Below are 16,337 nucleotides of genomic sequence, written 5' to 3'. Positions count from 1 at the left end.
CAGTACAGTATATATATAAATATATATAATATATAAAAAAATAATAATTCTGGATTTGAATACAACTATACAGCCAGTGTGCTCATTTCTAAACTAACCAGTCACCACTTTCTTAATTTGTTGTTTTTATTCTTTTGTTAAGGTTTGAGATTATAGGATGACAGAATTATGTTTGCACTCATCATCATAATAATGACAGTGGTATCTAAAATAACATGCACATGAAAAGGTGAGACTATGACATAAAACAGAATCTGGAAGTACTACAGTATATATATTTCCATCCTGATAGAAGAGAGATAGAAATGTGTGTATTCTGTGTATAACATGAAAATGATGATTAAAGACTGTTCTATTATTTCTGTTGGAAAACAATTATCCTCAGGATTATCCTGTATCCCCACAAGGGATACAGTACATAAACGCATTTCAAAGATACACACATACTGTATGTATCATACCACACAAGGTACTGTAAGTCAGAATGTTTGATATATGTGGCAGCCATGGCCCTAAAAATGTTTCAATTGTGTTTTTATGTTGTATAAATGTAAAGAAAATAACCCAGACTGAATCTTGCAATGATAAATTACATGTTAACACAGCCGGAGTTTTTTACTGTAGGCTGTTGTAGTATCTGTGTGCTTAGCCTCCTGTCTGAATCTGTTTTTGGAGGAAGACTTACAGAGCATCTGAACATGTCATACATGTGTGCTGGGTTTTCGTATGGGATTAGAATTTGAAAATATTTTGTGTCCATGAGAACTCTGCTATTCGAATGCAGTTTCTCACAGAGTGCAGTTGATAAATCTTTATTCTGTGTAGCTATGGATCTACCACCCACACATAGAGAATGTTTTTTTATCTCATTAAACGACAAAAGGAGGCTTTAATCAGGTTGTTCCTGAAAATAACTTCTTCTGTTTGAATACACATACTTGTCCATTTCCTTTTTTTCTTGTTAACTATCCAGTTTTTTTAAAAAATGTGTGCATTAAGATGCCTTGCTGTTTGTTCCTGGCTGTGCTTTGTGGACCTGTATGCCGATATCATCTGTAATAAACAATGCCTACCTTCCCTTCTTCTCTCTCTCTTTATCCCTGTACATTTCTAGGGGCGATTTTTGATGAATCTGCCAAAAAGGATGATGAAGTGTTTCGCCTGGCGGTGGCTGACCTCAACCTGAATAATGAAATCTTGGAGACAGAGAAAATCACTATTTCTGTGGAATTTGTGGATGGAAACAACCCTTTCCAGGCTGTGCAGGAAGGTAGGGTGTCAGAGTAGTGTCTTACATTCCCTTTATTGAAAGTTTTTGGTGTGGGAGAGAAACTGAGCCACAGCAAAATGTGACTTGAGACTCATGCTTCTTTTTGCTTGTCTTATTCCGTTTGCTCCTCTTTAGCTTCTCATCTGTTATGGTCTATAATCTGCCAGCACTGTGGTGGGATTGTTTCTGCTGCTGTCTCAGAGTACCTGGGGTTCACAGCTGCCCTTTCTTATTGCTTTCTGTGCAGATGAATGATCACGACTCTGTCCTGGATGCTATTTAAAGAAAACATCGGAGAAGTAGTGTTGATCAGTTAAAAAACCCCATCAAGCAATCAAATCCCTCTTTATTTTGTTCACCATTTTAGAAGAGTTAGTCAAGTACATGAAAGAGCACATACTGTACACCTTACTTTAAAGGCCATAAATATAAAATTTAATTTTAGTGAAGGTAAATCATGAATCTTGTTGGGTTTTTTTTTGCCAATTTAAAGACAAAAGTGATGGTTTTGTCCTCATTCCATTTCTAGCTTTTTGATGTCTTGCAGTTGCACATGAAATAGATTTGTCAGACAGCATGCAGGGGTTATTAGTTTAACTCATGTGAGTGAACTGAGGTGCAGCTTTGGGTGACAGCCTCTTTGGCCTACTCTAACAAATGAATTGAACTTTGACTGCCTCTGTTGAATAAAGAAGGTACCAGTGACCCTACTTTCATTTGAATTGATGGACACTGGTTTAATTGTGTCAGGGTTGCCATCTGATAAGTGGAAATTTACATTGCTAGCAGAAAATTTCCTTACAGTCTGGTCCAGCATCCCCTCATACCTGTTCACAATTGGAATAAAATATTCTCAAATCACATGCAGGTATCACTACATTTTAGACTTCACTTAAAACTGTGTATTAGTACCTTTGAATTGAACATACCTAATACATAAAGTGAGGTTCACAGCAGCCCCTGCTCATTGCTTTCCGTGCCAATAAATGATTGTGACTCTGTCCTGGGTGCTGTTTAAAGAAAACATCAGAGTAGAGATTAACTTTTAAATAAAATCATCAAACAATCAAATCCCTAATACAAGGTTTATTAATGAAATGTGGGGGGTACAGTATATAGATGCTCTTTATTAGTTACAAAAAGTAGAATACTGAAGTACAGTATTGTCAGTCACTAAATTATATTGTATGTCATTAATAAATAACATTCTCCTAAACGGAAATGTAGCAGAGGTCGGATGTACATTTGAAGAGAGAGAATTTGGTTTGTACTGCACTGTACTTGAAGTTAGTAGATTTTGTCTGTATACAGTAATAGACAAGGGTGGAAAGGCAGTACAAAGGAGAGTGCACCTGGGCAATTACCATTCAGTCATGCATTTTGTTGCACAATGGTATGAATCACCATGCCTGTCTCCTTTTTACAGCTCCAAGCTGTGTATGTTTCTTACCGTAAGCTAACATACTTCGTGGTAATTTAAGTTAAGCATGATGCACATGAAGAAGCATACAGTACTGATGAAGTGCAGCGTATCACAGATTTCAGCCAAGCCATACCACGAAAGCAAACTCTCTCTCTTTCTACCAAATTGATAGTAATAAATGAGTTGAATGTCTATAGCGACCGTTTTTAAAGATTGCAATGCAAGCAAAAGTATTATTTACCCATGAATGTCTCGTCAAAGAGGGTGCTATCAAAAATAACCAAAGTTTTAATAGCAGTGAGCCAATGACAAATCATGACCAGATTTGGTTTAGAAGTTAAAAAATGTAAAAGCACCACAAAGGGTACTAAGGGCAGTTCTGATGTTAAACTTTCTTGATTTGATAGCTGTGCATAGTTGCTTGTCCGTGTGAGTGAACATCACTAGAACACTGGATATAAAGCTGAATAAATAGAACCTGAATGTAACTTTGTGTTAGCACAAAGGAGTCATAATATTATTGCTTGTGGAATTTCAGGTTTTCAGATCTCTTTCCAGCAACCTGATGACAGGAGTGTTTTAACTGGATTGGTTATGCTGACTGTTTCCCCCGTGTTTAAAAGCATTCTGATGTGTGCCTTTAATTTTTTTTTTCAAATTCAAAGAATATCATTGCGAAAAAGTGTCAAGCTCATATCTATTGCAGTGCTTGGCAAGGTCCCAGGTACTAATTGATTGTACACGTCTCATGTTCAATCCCTGGTGGATGCAGGATTTTCTACTGTGTACAAACACCCACCATCTGCCCACCGCAGTATATTTTTTGTCCTAAACCTTTTTCAATACATGTCAGAGCTTTCAGTGACTCATCCTTTGTGCGATACCACACCGTGAAGGTTAGCCTGTTGAATGAGTGCAAATTTGTTAGTCTTATTCTTCTCCCTGTTCAAGCTGATGGTGATGCATTCATTGAAAGTGTGGTCCTGTTTTGAGGCCAAGAAGAAGAACTCATTTCCTTGAAGAAGCAGAAATAACTTTTCATATGAATTTTTCATTACAAAATAATGTTCATACAATGTGATCCACAGGTATTACTGGAAAATGGAACTAAGGGGTTATAAGTTATAATGATACGTTTAATGCAAGCGAGAACGCACGTGAAATTTGTTTGCTTGTTGTAGTGTGGCCTCAGTATTATTTTGAGCGAATTTATTTGCCCTGAAGTAATGTGCATTTCGAAATCAGAATAACAGGACTCTCTAAGCAAGAAAGTCTATTACTGTATCTCTAAAGCTCAAAGCTAAAGCTTTGAAAACCAAAACGGTCTCCAGACTGCTGGTACTGTAGATAATTTGTGTTAGTATACTTTTTGGGGTGTTTTAGGAAATAGGGATTAGCTGATTGTATTATGGAGAGCATAGTTTTTTATTCATATTGTACATGAGTAGATTGCTTCCCATAGGAATATTGCTCACTATCCAAGTTGATTTTTGAGGTGTTGAACTTAGACATCCTGTCCCAGGGGAAAAAAGGTTCTGTATTTATGGATAACAACCACACACGTTTTTCAGCAGTTCAGTTAGGTCCTAATGAATGTGATAGGTAAAATGTGTAGAAGGTGTTTGGTGTGACTCCCCCACAGTAGATGAGGCAATGAATATAAGGATTATATACAGTATTATAAGTAGGAAAGCGGAAGTGTGCCTTTTTAGGATCTAACCTTCCTCCTGAACTTCTGTTCCCTGAATGACCTATGTGATGTATTTAATAATAAATAATTCTTACACTTTTATATAGCACTTTCCTGGACACTCCACTGAAAGCTCTTTACAGGTAACGGGGACCCCCCTCTATCACCACTAATATACAGCCCCCAGTGCACAGATATGCTCACTACACAGCAGCTCTTTTTTACAGTGACTATGATCAGCACATTTTGCACACACCTATGTATTTATTTGTATTTATTTTGTTGTCTTTTGTTTTATAACTATTCTGATGTCTGTTTTGCTTTGTCTTGGACTGGACTGCTGTAACACATCAATTTCCCTACGGGATTAATAAAGTATTATCTGTCTATCTGTTTGTGGGGAGGAGAACAGAGTGATGAAGCCAATTCATGGATGGGGATTATTAGAAGGCCATGATTTCAATTAAGAAGACTAATGAGAAGGTTGCATGAGCCAATGTTCAGATGCACCATCAGTCATGCCACAAGGCTGTGTGCCTAGAAGCTGTGCTTATTCTGACCATATCTACTCACCTGTGTAATGCAGCAGCAGAGCTGTTGGTTTTCTTGTTTAAATGTGCACTGAAGACAAAAGAAGCAGCATGTGTTTGATTTTATTTTTGGATGCACATTCAAAGTGCTCTTGAAATGAGCAAGACACATTCAAAATAATTATGTAATCCAGGGATTCAAGGAACAGAGTTTACATCTGTCTTCCCACTGAGGGTATACAGCAGTGTTCTGACTGTGTTTTAATAACTGATTCATTTGGCACTGGAGTTTAGCAATTATGGTTAATTAAACTAAGCAAAGAGTGATGAGCATATATCATTGTATTGTACCCCACAAGCACATGCAAACCAAAAAAAAAAGGAATCTGCAAGGATATATTTCTGAATGTACATTATATCACCGGAATTATGTATTGTTATTTTTTTTCAACAGTAAACAATATCAAATAATTTATGTGAGTATTGTGCCGTAACTAAATAAGATTCCTGCTGGTTTGATGCTTTAATGGAAAATATTGTGGTTTACAGTCCTTCTACTTACTGTAGTGTATTTTACCAGCAAAATGAAAAGAGGATGCTCTAAGGGCTGTTATTTGAGTCTTGGGTCTGGGACGTATTGTTTTATTTTGCTTTGTTTGATTAAGCTCTGCAGCACGTTTAGCAAAGATTGAAGTCCTTCCCACTTGATGAATTAAAGAAAACACACCTGTAAGCTTGGATCACCAAGGTTAGTACAAAACATCTAATGCAGGTTGAAAATCATGTCAGTACACAGCTCAGTAAAGATGTTTCTGCTCATCCTGCTGTTGCACCAAAACAATACCTTTTTACTGAATTAATTTATCTGTAGGTGGTGTCAAGCTATTGGTCTACAGAATAGAAGGCTCATCTTGGCAGAGGTCTGCCTGGCTTGTTTAAGTGCCCACTCATTTGGAGTCTTGTCATAGCCTCATCCAATGCAGTCAAGGCGCGAGGTTAATTCTAACTCCCTGGTTCCAGGCCAAGGCTCCCCGACAGCAGTTGTGGCAACCCTCAAAATGATGTTTTTTTTTTTGTAACAGCTTACTTGGACCCACAAATAGAGTTATTTTAAAATGACTGACGAGGAATTGCAATGTGCCACATGTATTGCAAAATAAAAAAGGTCTTTATCCCAGAATGTAACAGTACACGAATGCAATAATCACATCACTTTCCAATTCAGACTCATTGGGCACAAGGCGGGATGCACCCTGGATCACAGACTAACGCAATGTAAAAAACGTAACAGGTCAGGTGTTCGATACATGCCAGTTACTCCTCTTTATATCTATCAAAATAGAAACCACATGAAAAGCTTATACATAGTTTTGTATGACTAATTATACATATTCTGTTACAAAGCTAAACCTGTAGTGTAAGTGTATTTACTTCCTTAGATGTATTAGGGCGCTGATGCTGTGTTGAGCACCTGCTGTGCTGCTGTTTTACGTTACTCTAATGTTTATATGCAGACAGGTGTGGAAAATCAACAGCTTTTGTTAAAGTTTGGAAGAGAACTTAGGTCTTCACATTGCCTTTCTAGCTGACAAATGATTCAAAATATTTTTAGCGACTGCACATGCACTGTGGGTTTCAGACATTTTTCTTATATACAGTACACCTCACAAGTAATTGTGAATTAAATTGTAATAAACCTACTGCCAAAAATAACAACATTTTACACCAAGCAGATTGAACAATAACAGATGAGAACAAGCTGTTGCTGTTTTCATTACACGATGGACCTTACTTCTTTCAAATTACATCAGCAATGCAAAAGGTACTGTGTCTAATTCCTACAAGTATGCTGCTGTATTGTTTGTGGATAATGGGCATTATTTCTTTACATGGCATAATTAGATGCAACTCTCATTATTTTACATTGTCCTAAAGTATGCAGGGCAAAGCATAATTTATTCTACTGCTCTTGCTCTGTTACTGATGCTGACATAATGCATCCTGATAGTATCTAATAGATTCACACACTTTCATTCAAAATCAGATCAGATTTCATAAGTAAACTAGGCTAAAGATAGCACTGTAGCACTGACATTAAGATAAACTACAAACAAAACAACATTACCTAGACAGTTCTATGACTTTATTATTAAAAAAGAAGTGGAAAATATGAAGTCAATTCTCAGCCAGAAGGTAGCCGAGGATGAGATAAAGAAATCAGATCCCTGTAGCATTTTATTATTTATCATGTACGTATTATGGGTTAAGCATTGTAACTGCAGTTCAGATTCTTAAAGATTACGTCTCGGGAGTTTCAAAAGAAAATGGAAAATGCATCATGAAGAGACAATAATTCTTCTGGATTAAAATGTATTAATGCTGCCCAAAAGCCTTTTCATTTCTGATCTGTCAGTGTTTTGAGTATTCTCTTGCAGATTATTGAACATTGTTTTTTTTTGTTTCCTACTGTATGTTCTTGTTATGATCAGGGCAGATGTCACTTAACCTTGTGTTTATTTGTGGACACGTTGAGAATAACATCTGAAAGGGAAAGTAATAAAACCTAGTGTGTACTACAACACAATTTTATTCTTAGCATTTTGGGCATTTGGGAATGCCTTAGTTTGTCAATTGATGTGAAAGCCTCATGCGTGCTGACTCCATTGAATTTAATCTCTCATGTCCACCCTGAGGCTGTTTCACAAGAGAATTTCCGTCCTGTGCATATGTACTTTAACTGTTACACAGAGTAACGCCTGGACTTTGATTTAAATCCAGAGCTAAGGCACTCTGTAATCTCTCCACTAGCCTGGATTTCTAAGAAGTCAGTCAGTCACAATTCAATATAGGGTGCTTGACGATCAGTATTCAGTTTTGACAAAGGCTTAGTGCCCCAGATTTGCCTATGCCTTCTGTCCTTTAGAATAGTGTTTACAAAAAAGCAGACATACATTGTTTTATACTGGCCAAGCAGTAACCAACGTAGTTTTAAGAATACTTTGCCTAAATGGGAACAAGTCATACTGTAGGTTTATCACATGCTGAAAAGAGAAGAAAGGCCGTAGAGCCTTCTTCAGATGTGAGCTCATGGAATAAACCTATTACTTCTTCCTTTGCAGCCTACGCATGCTGACGCAGGTACCCACCTGAACTACTTTACCTAAATGCCTGTCTTTATGTATTCTCAAATGTGACTGAATGGAACTGTGGACAGGACAGATAGACACACAGTTGCACATCCACGGACAACTGTGAGACACCTGTATGCCTCACAAGCATGACTTTGATAGGTGGCAGGAAACTGGACGTCCTGGAGTAAACCCACCTCATTGCAGGGAGAACATGCAAACTCCTCTCCTCAGAGCAGTGAGGTAGCAATGCTATTTGCCATTCCACTACGCTGCCCAAAATGAATTCACTAAACCGTAAACGCAATAGGCAGCACTTGGAGAGTAACAGTTTACATCCTGGGACCTGCCAAACTCAATTTTATTAAACGTGCATGTTTATTTTGCTGTCTTTGTGGAGACTTCCCAGTGATTCCTGTTTAAGTTTTGTTTACTGTTCTCTACTCCACCAAAATGAAACTTGACATCGGGTGAATATAGACCCAAAACAGCTCTGGCACTTTTAGGTGTAAAAATATAGTATTTTGTTCATAAAAAAGGCTTTTGCTTTCCGAGGAGATTCTGACCTAGTCTGCTTCTCAGAGTTCTTTTTTTGTTTCTCAAAGTTTGTTCCCCCCATTGATAGGCATGCACACACAAAATGCACACACTATTACTAAATAAGAAATCAGCTTGCAGGTCAACATATGTACTAATGGTCTAGTTTGTAATATTCAAATTGGAATCAAGTGATTTTTCAGTTGAAAACTAAATTAATTGAAATGAATGAAATTTCATGGTACTGTATACAGTAATTCAGTGGTTTAACCCTTAACAGAAAATACATTATCACAAATTTCCACTAAAATATAAGTTGGTATATTTATGTACATTTTTTATTTTAAAAAGCCGTGCATAACCAGATAGATCAATCCATTTTTAATGAGTTTGTATACAGTATTTAGCATTGTTTAGTGCTGTCATTTTGTAACAAGCCTGAGCTTTACGGTGAAAATCTTTCCAAGACTATTTTTATATTAAAAAAGATTTTGTGTCTGTCATTCACTTTGTTTGTGCTATGTGATTAGGCTGCAGGCTGCTGTTGTTTGGTGTGTTGTGCTGCACCCCAAGACTCAGTCAGGACTATTTGTGTTATGTTTCATTCTTTGTTTGAAAGTTAAGAAAATCATTTTTTTAATTTTTTGCACTATTGCATATAGATTTGCTGAAATTCTTTACACAGGGACTGAAGAACCAGTCTGATAAAACAGAGCTTGTTACAGTACTTATTGCTTGCTTTTTTAAATCACATTTTACATAGTTTGTAAGAATTGTGGAATATCTTTGTTTTTTAATAATGTACAGTATGTGCAATATTCTTTTGTTGGGGTAATTACATTAAGTTTTATTACATTACTGTATGTTTATTCACTGCGAATTTGGCTCTTTGTAAGAAACAGATGTAGTTGCAATGATGGCTCTTTATCATTTATTGTACTGTATGCAGTTTGGCAAATATTATTACTTTAATAGTGTAGTGAAAATATTGAACTTCAGTGTTTCTAGAATGTACAGTAGGTAATGCATGTCAGCTTCCCATAGACACATGTTGTGTTGATAGCAGACCAGTATCATAATGGTGTGGTTCAAACGTGTTCTATCTAACAGTTGTGAAACCCCTTTCTTGGAAAGTACCAGCAGAGGAGGGTTGGGAGCTCCAAGTCCCTTCTCTAGCCAAATGGATCTGATCCGAGCTAATCCAGCATTTCCGCTAGGCTTTGCAACATAGAATGCAGTGGACTTGGTCCTTTTTTTTCTGACATGAAGCAGAAAAAGAAAACAGGTCACACCATAGTCCTCCATCTCTGTGCACTCCTAGAGATGAATTGGATGCACTGTCTGTCAGATTGGTTCCAAAGCAACACATCAAAGTGAGCCGTTTGCTATAAAGTACCATGGGCATGGAATACTTTTCTCAGCATGACCCATCTATTAAGCAAAAAAATGCATGGGGAATATTCAGAAATGCTTGATTTTATGTAGCCTAGAGGCCTGTTATTTCTGACAGAGGAACTCTCCAATGAAAACAGTGCCCTCATTTTTCCAAGCATCCCAAAAGTAACACATTCATCTCTTGTCTTTTCAGACAAGGCAATTTTAATGCTCCCTATGGTGCAGAAAGATTTCTGCATGACCCTTGGATTCTTTAGGAGATGCTCCAATCCAATTATCCCGAGTTCAATCAATGGGAGTGATTTCCAGGGGTTAAGATGACATTTTTAATAAATGTGCTCATGAGACAGCATTCTTTGCTTGACAGATGAGAAAATTTCTGGTGATGCTTTATGTTGTCAGTGTAACTTAGCCTTCAGAAAAGTGTCCATATGCCTATGGCAACACCCCCCTGTGAAACCGACTCTTTAAGAGTTTTCCCGTAGAAGCTTAAAATTCCTTCTGTAGTTCATAATATTCTTTCGAGTGCATCAAATATCTTACTTTAAACAGCATCAAAAAAGCATTTAAACATGGAAAAGTATTTCCGTTATGAGTGCATTAAAATTTGAATTAAACATAATGTCAATTAAAAACTAATTGAATAATTCATTTCACAACAAAACTGGTAACTGGTAAAAATGTCACTAAAAAGTGGGTCAATGTAAAACTAAAATAACATGTTATGGAGTCTTTTTGAAGGGGTAAATATATATATATTTGCTTGAGACCAATACAGTGACTGATAAGACCTCTTCCTGCTTTCCTGGTGAATAAGTTAAACTTGGTTATTATTATCTTTGATATGCCACTCAGGAATCCTCCTTGTGTTGCATTCAAAGGCTCAAGGCCTGTCCCATGGAATATGTACAGTAAGATTAAATTCTAGGATTTAAAAGAAGGTAGCAGAATGTGATCTGTTTCACATTTGATATATTGGATCTGTGATAAAAGGCAAATTTCTCAGTTTATGTTTTTGAAGAAGTAATTAAGGATATTAAAAATAGTATTGGAAGGCGTACATTTTTTTAACCTTCAATGCATTTTTCAGAGTTTACAACAACAGCAGACATTTGCTTCAGTTGTCCTAATTTCTAAATAAACCCTGAAAAAAAACCCTACAAAATTACACATTGAATCCTTTTCTCCTTTTCATCTATGTTTTGAATCCCTCCTTCATTCCATCTCCACCTGTGAAACTCCCCCTAGGCTACTCTTCACTCTGAAAAATCCTGAATTCCTCATCCTACGGCCAGTGAGTTAGCCCACAGTCAGGTGGATTACGCCATATTTTCCATGATGAAAACATTCATACTGATGATGATGAAAACACTTTTTAATAAATTGAATTATTTGGTGATGTGTTTCCTCCTGAATTTAACATTATTACATCGGAGACCAATGACACTTTCTATTGTACATACTGTAAGTGAGAAGAGAGAGTGAGAGAGATTTAAGAAATGTTCTCTGATGCATTCCAATACTCTGCACGGTTTATGAAAGTAATCCAGACAGGGACTGAATCGGTAACAAATGTGACAATTTAACTGCACAATAACCACCAAATTCTAACATAGTGAAGGTGTTAAAAGAAAAATATGCTGGTTGTGCTGTTAGAGATCAAGTGAATAAACAACCAAATTCTTCTTTGAATGCTTGTTTTGCCTCCCATATAAAAGTTTTGAGATTTCATATGTAAAAGAATGAGTACTGTACATTACTGAAATATGACGCTGCATTTGAGGGTTTCTCAGAACATTACTTAGTTACAATGTTTGCAGTTTCAGTACACATATTGACATCAACACAGTCTGTCACAGGATTTTAATAACATAATATAATATTACTTTATTAGCCCTATACAATTTCTCGCATCAGGAATTCATCTTTTCACATACCCCAGCTTTCTCTCCATGAGGCACAGACAGGGAGAGAAGCCTGGGGTCAGAGCACAGGGTCAGCTATTGTACAGCACCCTTGGAGCTGTGGGGGTGAAGGGCCTTGCTCAGTGGCCCAATGGAATAGGATTCTTCTGCTAGCTGCAGGATTTGAACCAGCAACCTTCCAGCCACAGGCACAGATCCTTAGCCACAGAACCACTGCTCCACCCGATAATGTAACACTAATGAAGGATGGAAGAATAAGGAAAAGCTGTTGAATTTTAGAAAAATTGCATTCTTTATTAATGAAAGAAAAGGCTTATAAATTCATTTGATGTTTTTATTTCTTTCTTAAGATGAGGCAATCCCACAGAGCTGAGTGCTTATAGCAATTGCATTAGAAAGTAAATTCTTATAGCTGGACTTTATTGACGCTATAAAATTTTTTGCTTATGTTGGCCTAAAAAGCTTTCCTTATTTTGTTTTAACACTAAGCTCTGTTTCACTACCCTTAGGAGCAAAGAGATTTTAAAACACTAACACAGCAGATCATACTTAAAGCTTATGAACAATCCAATAAATTCGAATCCATACCAATATATTTAAAATATTCCATGCATATTTTCTTTTCTTTTTTTAATTCCATTTCAGTACTTTAACCTGCCTTAACACAGTAGAGGTGTTATTTACTGTTTTGTGCTATATTTAAATGACCAGATTTTATACAGTATTAAGAGGTCCTGGACTGGGATTAACCATTTCCTGGCCTTACACTGTAGAAGGAAGAGACAGGAAAGTGACATTTGAGTAATGATTATGAATGCAATCTAAAAATATCTGGACCTAAAACCATAACTAGATCCTGCTTGGGGTGCCTTCTTTTGGAAGAAATGCAATAAATCCAAAAATTGTACAAAAGGGAAAAATAAAACTGTTAATTTAAATGCTTACAGTACGTTATATATTAAAGAGGTTTACAGTAAACATTGTACAGTATCTCTTTCTTTTTTGGTGTTGGACATCACTATCTACTGGGAGTAGGGAAAATTATTTTGAATAACACAACATTAAATTCAAGAATTAAAGAATGTTTAAATGTTTATGTGACCATAACTAATTATTATTTTTTCAAATAAACTTTGAAAGAAAGGAATTTCAGCTTAGCACAGAATTAATTTATTTTCATTTTAATAATCTTCATTTTTGTTACGCTTCAAGCACACCTGTTTTACAGTAAATACACTGAGTTCTACTAAGAGGAACAATGTTTTATGTGAAGGGTGCACACGTCTTTTAAGGCTGGAGTAAAATAATTTCTTGCTTTTGAGATAGCATTTTCAAGAATCTGATTACAAAAATCAGTGCTTCCTTGAGCAGCATGCACTGAATAGAAATCAGCCACAAACCTCTTGTACCAAGCTGAAACGGTTTAAAGGATGGTTATGGCTTAGCCTTCCACTTTGAAAAGTGCTCATCAGTTCATCAAAGTAGAAATTCATCAGCCAGAACCTGCTGTATTAGTGCTCATGCTTGCTTGTAAACCTTCTCCAGTGGAACAGGTAAAGGTTCATTCCATGCTGGAAAGAAAATAAATTAAACAACATTTTGGCTGTGGAGCCTTCTTCAGGTGTGAGGGAGAGAGTGAAACTAACAGATAAATAAAGCATAGGAGAACAAAAGGCATACAGTAGTAGTTAAGAAGGGTCAGGGAGCAAGTAGCAAGTGAGAGTGTAAAGCCAAAATCAGCAAATGAATAGAGAGGATTTAGATGGAGAGGAGTCTGTCGGTAAGAGAAGGGGGAAGGTGTGAAGTTTGAGGATAATTTTGGTTTTGGATGTCTTTCTGCACTAATGCACCAGGTTCTACTTGATGAATTTCTGCTTTGTTGAACTGGTGAGCACTTTTCAAAGTGGGAGGCTAAACCATAACCATCCTTTACTATAACTAACTACAGTATGTCCACTGATATCTTTACACACATTAATGGCATGTTTGTTTCAAAGTTGTGTTTGGTATCAGTTCTCAAAGATGGTGCTGCTCTGCAGTCAGGTTAGGCTTTCAATTAAGAATGTTAGTGCATAACAGTTTGATAGTGGACCTTTGTTCAAGTCTATTTGAATGTCGAAGACCCAATAACAGAACATGGCTCATTAAACCTGCTGGCACTTCACAGGTATAAAATGGTATCGATGCAATTAAGCAGAATTACTTGTGCAAAAAAAGAAGTACCTTTCATGTCCTCTGGGAGTTGTGACAGCCAGGGTTTAAAATAGACTGCTAATTGCTGGCTCCTAATACCAACTCCGGTCTTTTCCAGAGATGTGCTCAGCAGAGGCTTGCAGAAGAATAGGTGATTTTCTAAATAACAAAATAAACGTTTTTTCCGCCTCTGAATAAAGTTGTAAATCCAGACTAACTCCATTATGTCTTGGCTTGATACTGTAGCTGTACAGTAGCTTTGAGAATGTTATGTTCTATTTGTAGCAGATATTGGTGTTGGTCCTGAGTGATTCATTACACAGTACTATTGGAAACCTCTATTTCTCTATTATCTGTATATATTACTCAGAATTTTAAAGAACTAGGCAAAAAGCATTGCAATTAAACCTCCTCATCACTACCTGGGATTTTCATTTTTCAATTCACATTCCAAGCATGATTCTTTATCAGTAAAAACACACATACTATACTCTTAAAATAATTTCTTGATGCTGGACTCACCGAGAGCTTATTACACATTGGGACATTTTCAAGCCACTTTGCCCATTCGCTTTTAAAAGAAACCTTGGTATCACTTTACACCAAGTAGAATCAGAACAGGCTGCTCCAGTTGTATTGTTGTAGCTGATCCTCAGATCAATTAGTTAATAGCAACAGAAAGAGCTAGATGGGACAAATGGTCACCATTCATTTTGTATCCGTTCTTATGTTGTTACCAAGGTTGGGGTCAATTCCAGCTTTTAATTCCATAACAAAGGATCTGTTTTGAAACGGAGGAATTGGAATTGACAAAGCTGGTTCTTTTGGTTCCATATCACTGTTCCTCCATCTCTTGTGCATTTTCCCACTTTTAGAAAATGTTTTTTTTAAGCACAAAAAAGAGAAAAATGAATAGAGAACCTCTACTAAGATAAAAAATAACAACAAATAACTTCTTCTGAATCTTAAAAATAATCTATTACTGGTAAATGCTTCTGATTGTGAAACTTTCTAGCTATACAGTTAAGAATGGGCCAGCTTTGGAGCATGTTTTACCTTATTAAATTTTTCATATATTAATGATTGAGCTTTTGTGATACAGATGATCTATCTGGCCTCTTGGAAACCATTTTTCTTTCTGAACAAGTGTTATTGTTCAGTTCAAGCAAGTCATCTTTCCACCCTCCCTTCCCTTCACCCCAGTTTGATAGAACCATGGAGAAAAATTTATCACGCAAGGAAGGATTACCATTCCCATCTGTCGAGCAGTGGGACAGCTTGTCTGTCTCGGGCCTGAGTTATTGCTGTGATCTTTTTTTACACCAAATTTGGGAATCAATCATTCTGAGATAAATGGTAAATGAAAGAATCTCCTGAGGTATTAAGTCATTGTTGAATTTATTGGCCCCACAGCTTCTGCACACAGTAGGGTGGGAGGGATGATGATGAAACAAAAGCAGAGTGATCAATTATCTCACTCAGGTAACCGACCTCATACATCACTGGTTTAGGTCAATAATGGATAAAAAATAAATAAAGCACAACTCTCACATTGCATGTAAGGTCTAGAATCACTGAAAGTGATTTAATCATTTGTGTGATTTAACTGGGAAGGGCAAAGTAATCTCATGTGAAAGAATAGAATTGAGTTCAGAATTTAATGAGCGCTGCACAACAACAAAACGACCTTTCATAGACGCTCCTTTAGAAAATCATGAGTTGTGCTTTTCTAGAGCACGCAGTCCCCCGAGAGCACAGCTCCGGTGAATAGTGGGTACAGTTTCAGAAACTCTTGTTTTGTTTTTTGTAGATAAGAAGAAAAACAAGGCAGTATCACAGCCAAGAAAGGCACACTTCGTTTTCTGTATATTGACCTCCTGACTAGGTCAAATTAGGGGATGTAATCCCCCGTGAATCTGAGCAGTAGGATACTCTTCACTGCTGTGTAGTAATCGAATTCCAACCCATACAAACGTATGGTTCACCTACAGCAGTGGTGATCGATGGCATGCTGCATAAATATTGCTGACTTTTGTGATGAACTCAAGAAAATGAAATAAGTGCTGCACATCCCATGCTGCAGCATAAAGCAAAGACCCTCTAATTGTTTTTTCCTTAAAAAGCTGTTTAGAGTCATTCAAGGGTAATGCAGGCATTGTCGATTTTAGCTGGAAATTGGGAAGAGATGCTTTGATGTCGATATTGTGCACCGACAGTGACAGGTTTTGCAGTTTGTCAGTGTTGGC

General features: G+C 36.8%; 1 protein-coding gene across 3 annotated transcripts in view; it reads left to right on the top strand.

Annotated features, from left to right (window-relative positions):
* grid2 (glutamate receptor, ionotropic, delta 2) overlaps nucleotides 1-16,337 on the top strand; it is a 595,344-nt gene that overhangs the window by 111,449 nt on the left and 467,558 nt on the right. For all 3 annotated transcript variants that reach the window (XR_001477768.2, XM_015340421.2, XM_006627273.3), the window contains exon 2: nucleotides 1,115-1,270. Coding sequence is in view for 2 of the 3 variants with exons in the window: in XM_015340421.2 (XP_015195907.2) it covers nucleotides 1,115-1,270 (156 nt within the window). In the remaining variant the exon portion in view is untranslated. The remainder of the gene's footprint in view (nucleotides 1-1,114; nucleotides 1,271-16,337) is intronic.

Source organism: Lepisosteus oculatus, chromosome 3, assembly GCF_040954835.1.
Source record: "Lepisosteus oculatus isolate fLepOcu1 chromosome 3, fLepOcu1.hap2, whole genome shotgun sequence".
NCBI classification, from domain to species: Eukaryota; Metazoa; Chordata; class Actinopteri; order Semionotiformes; family Lepisosteidae; genus Lepisosteus; species Lepisosteus oculatus.
This window is presented reverse-complemented; position numbering and strand designations above follow the sequence as displayed.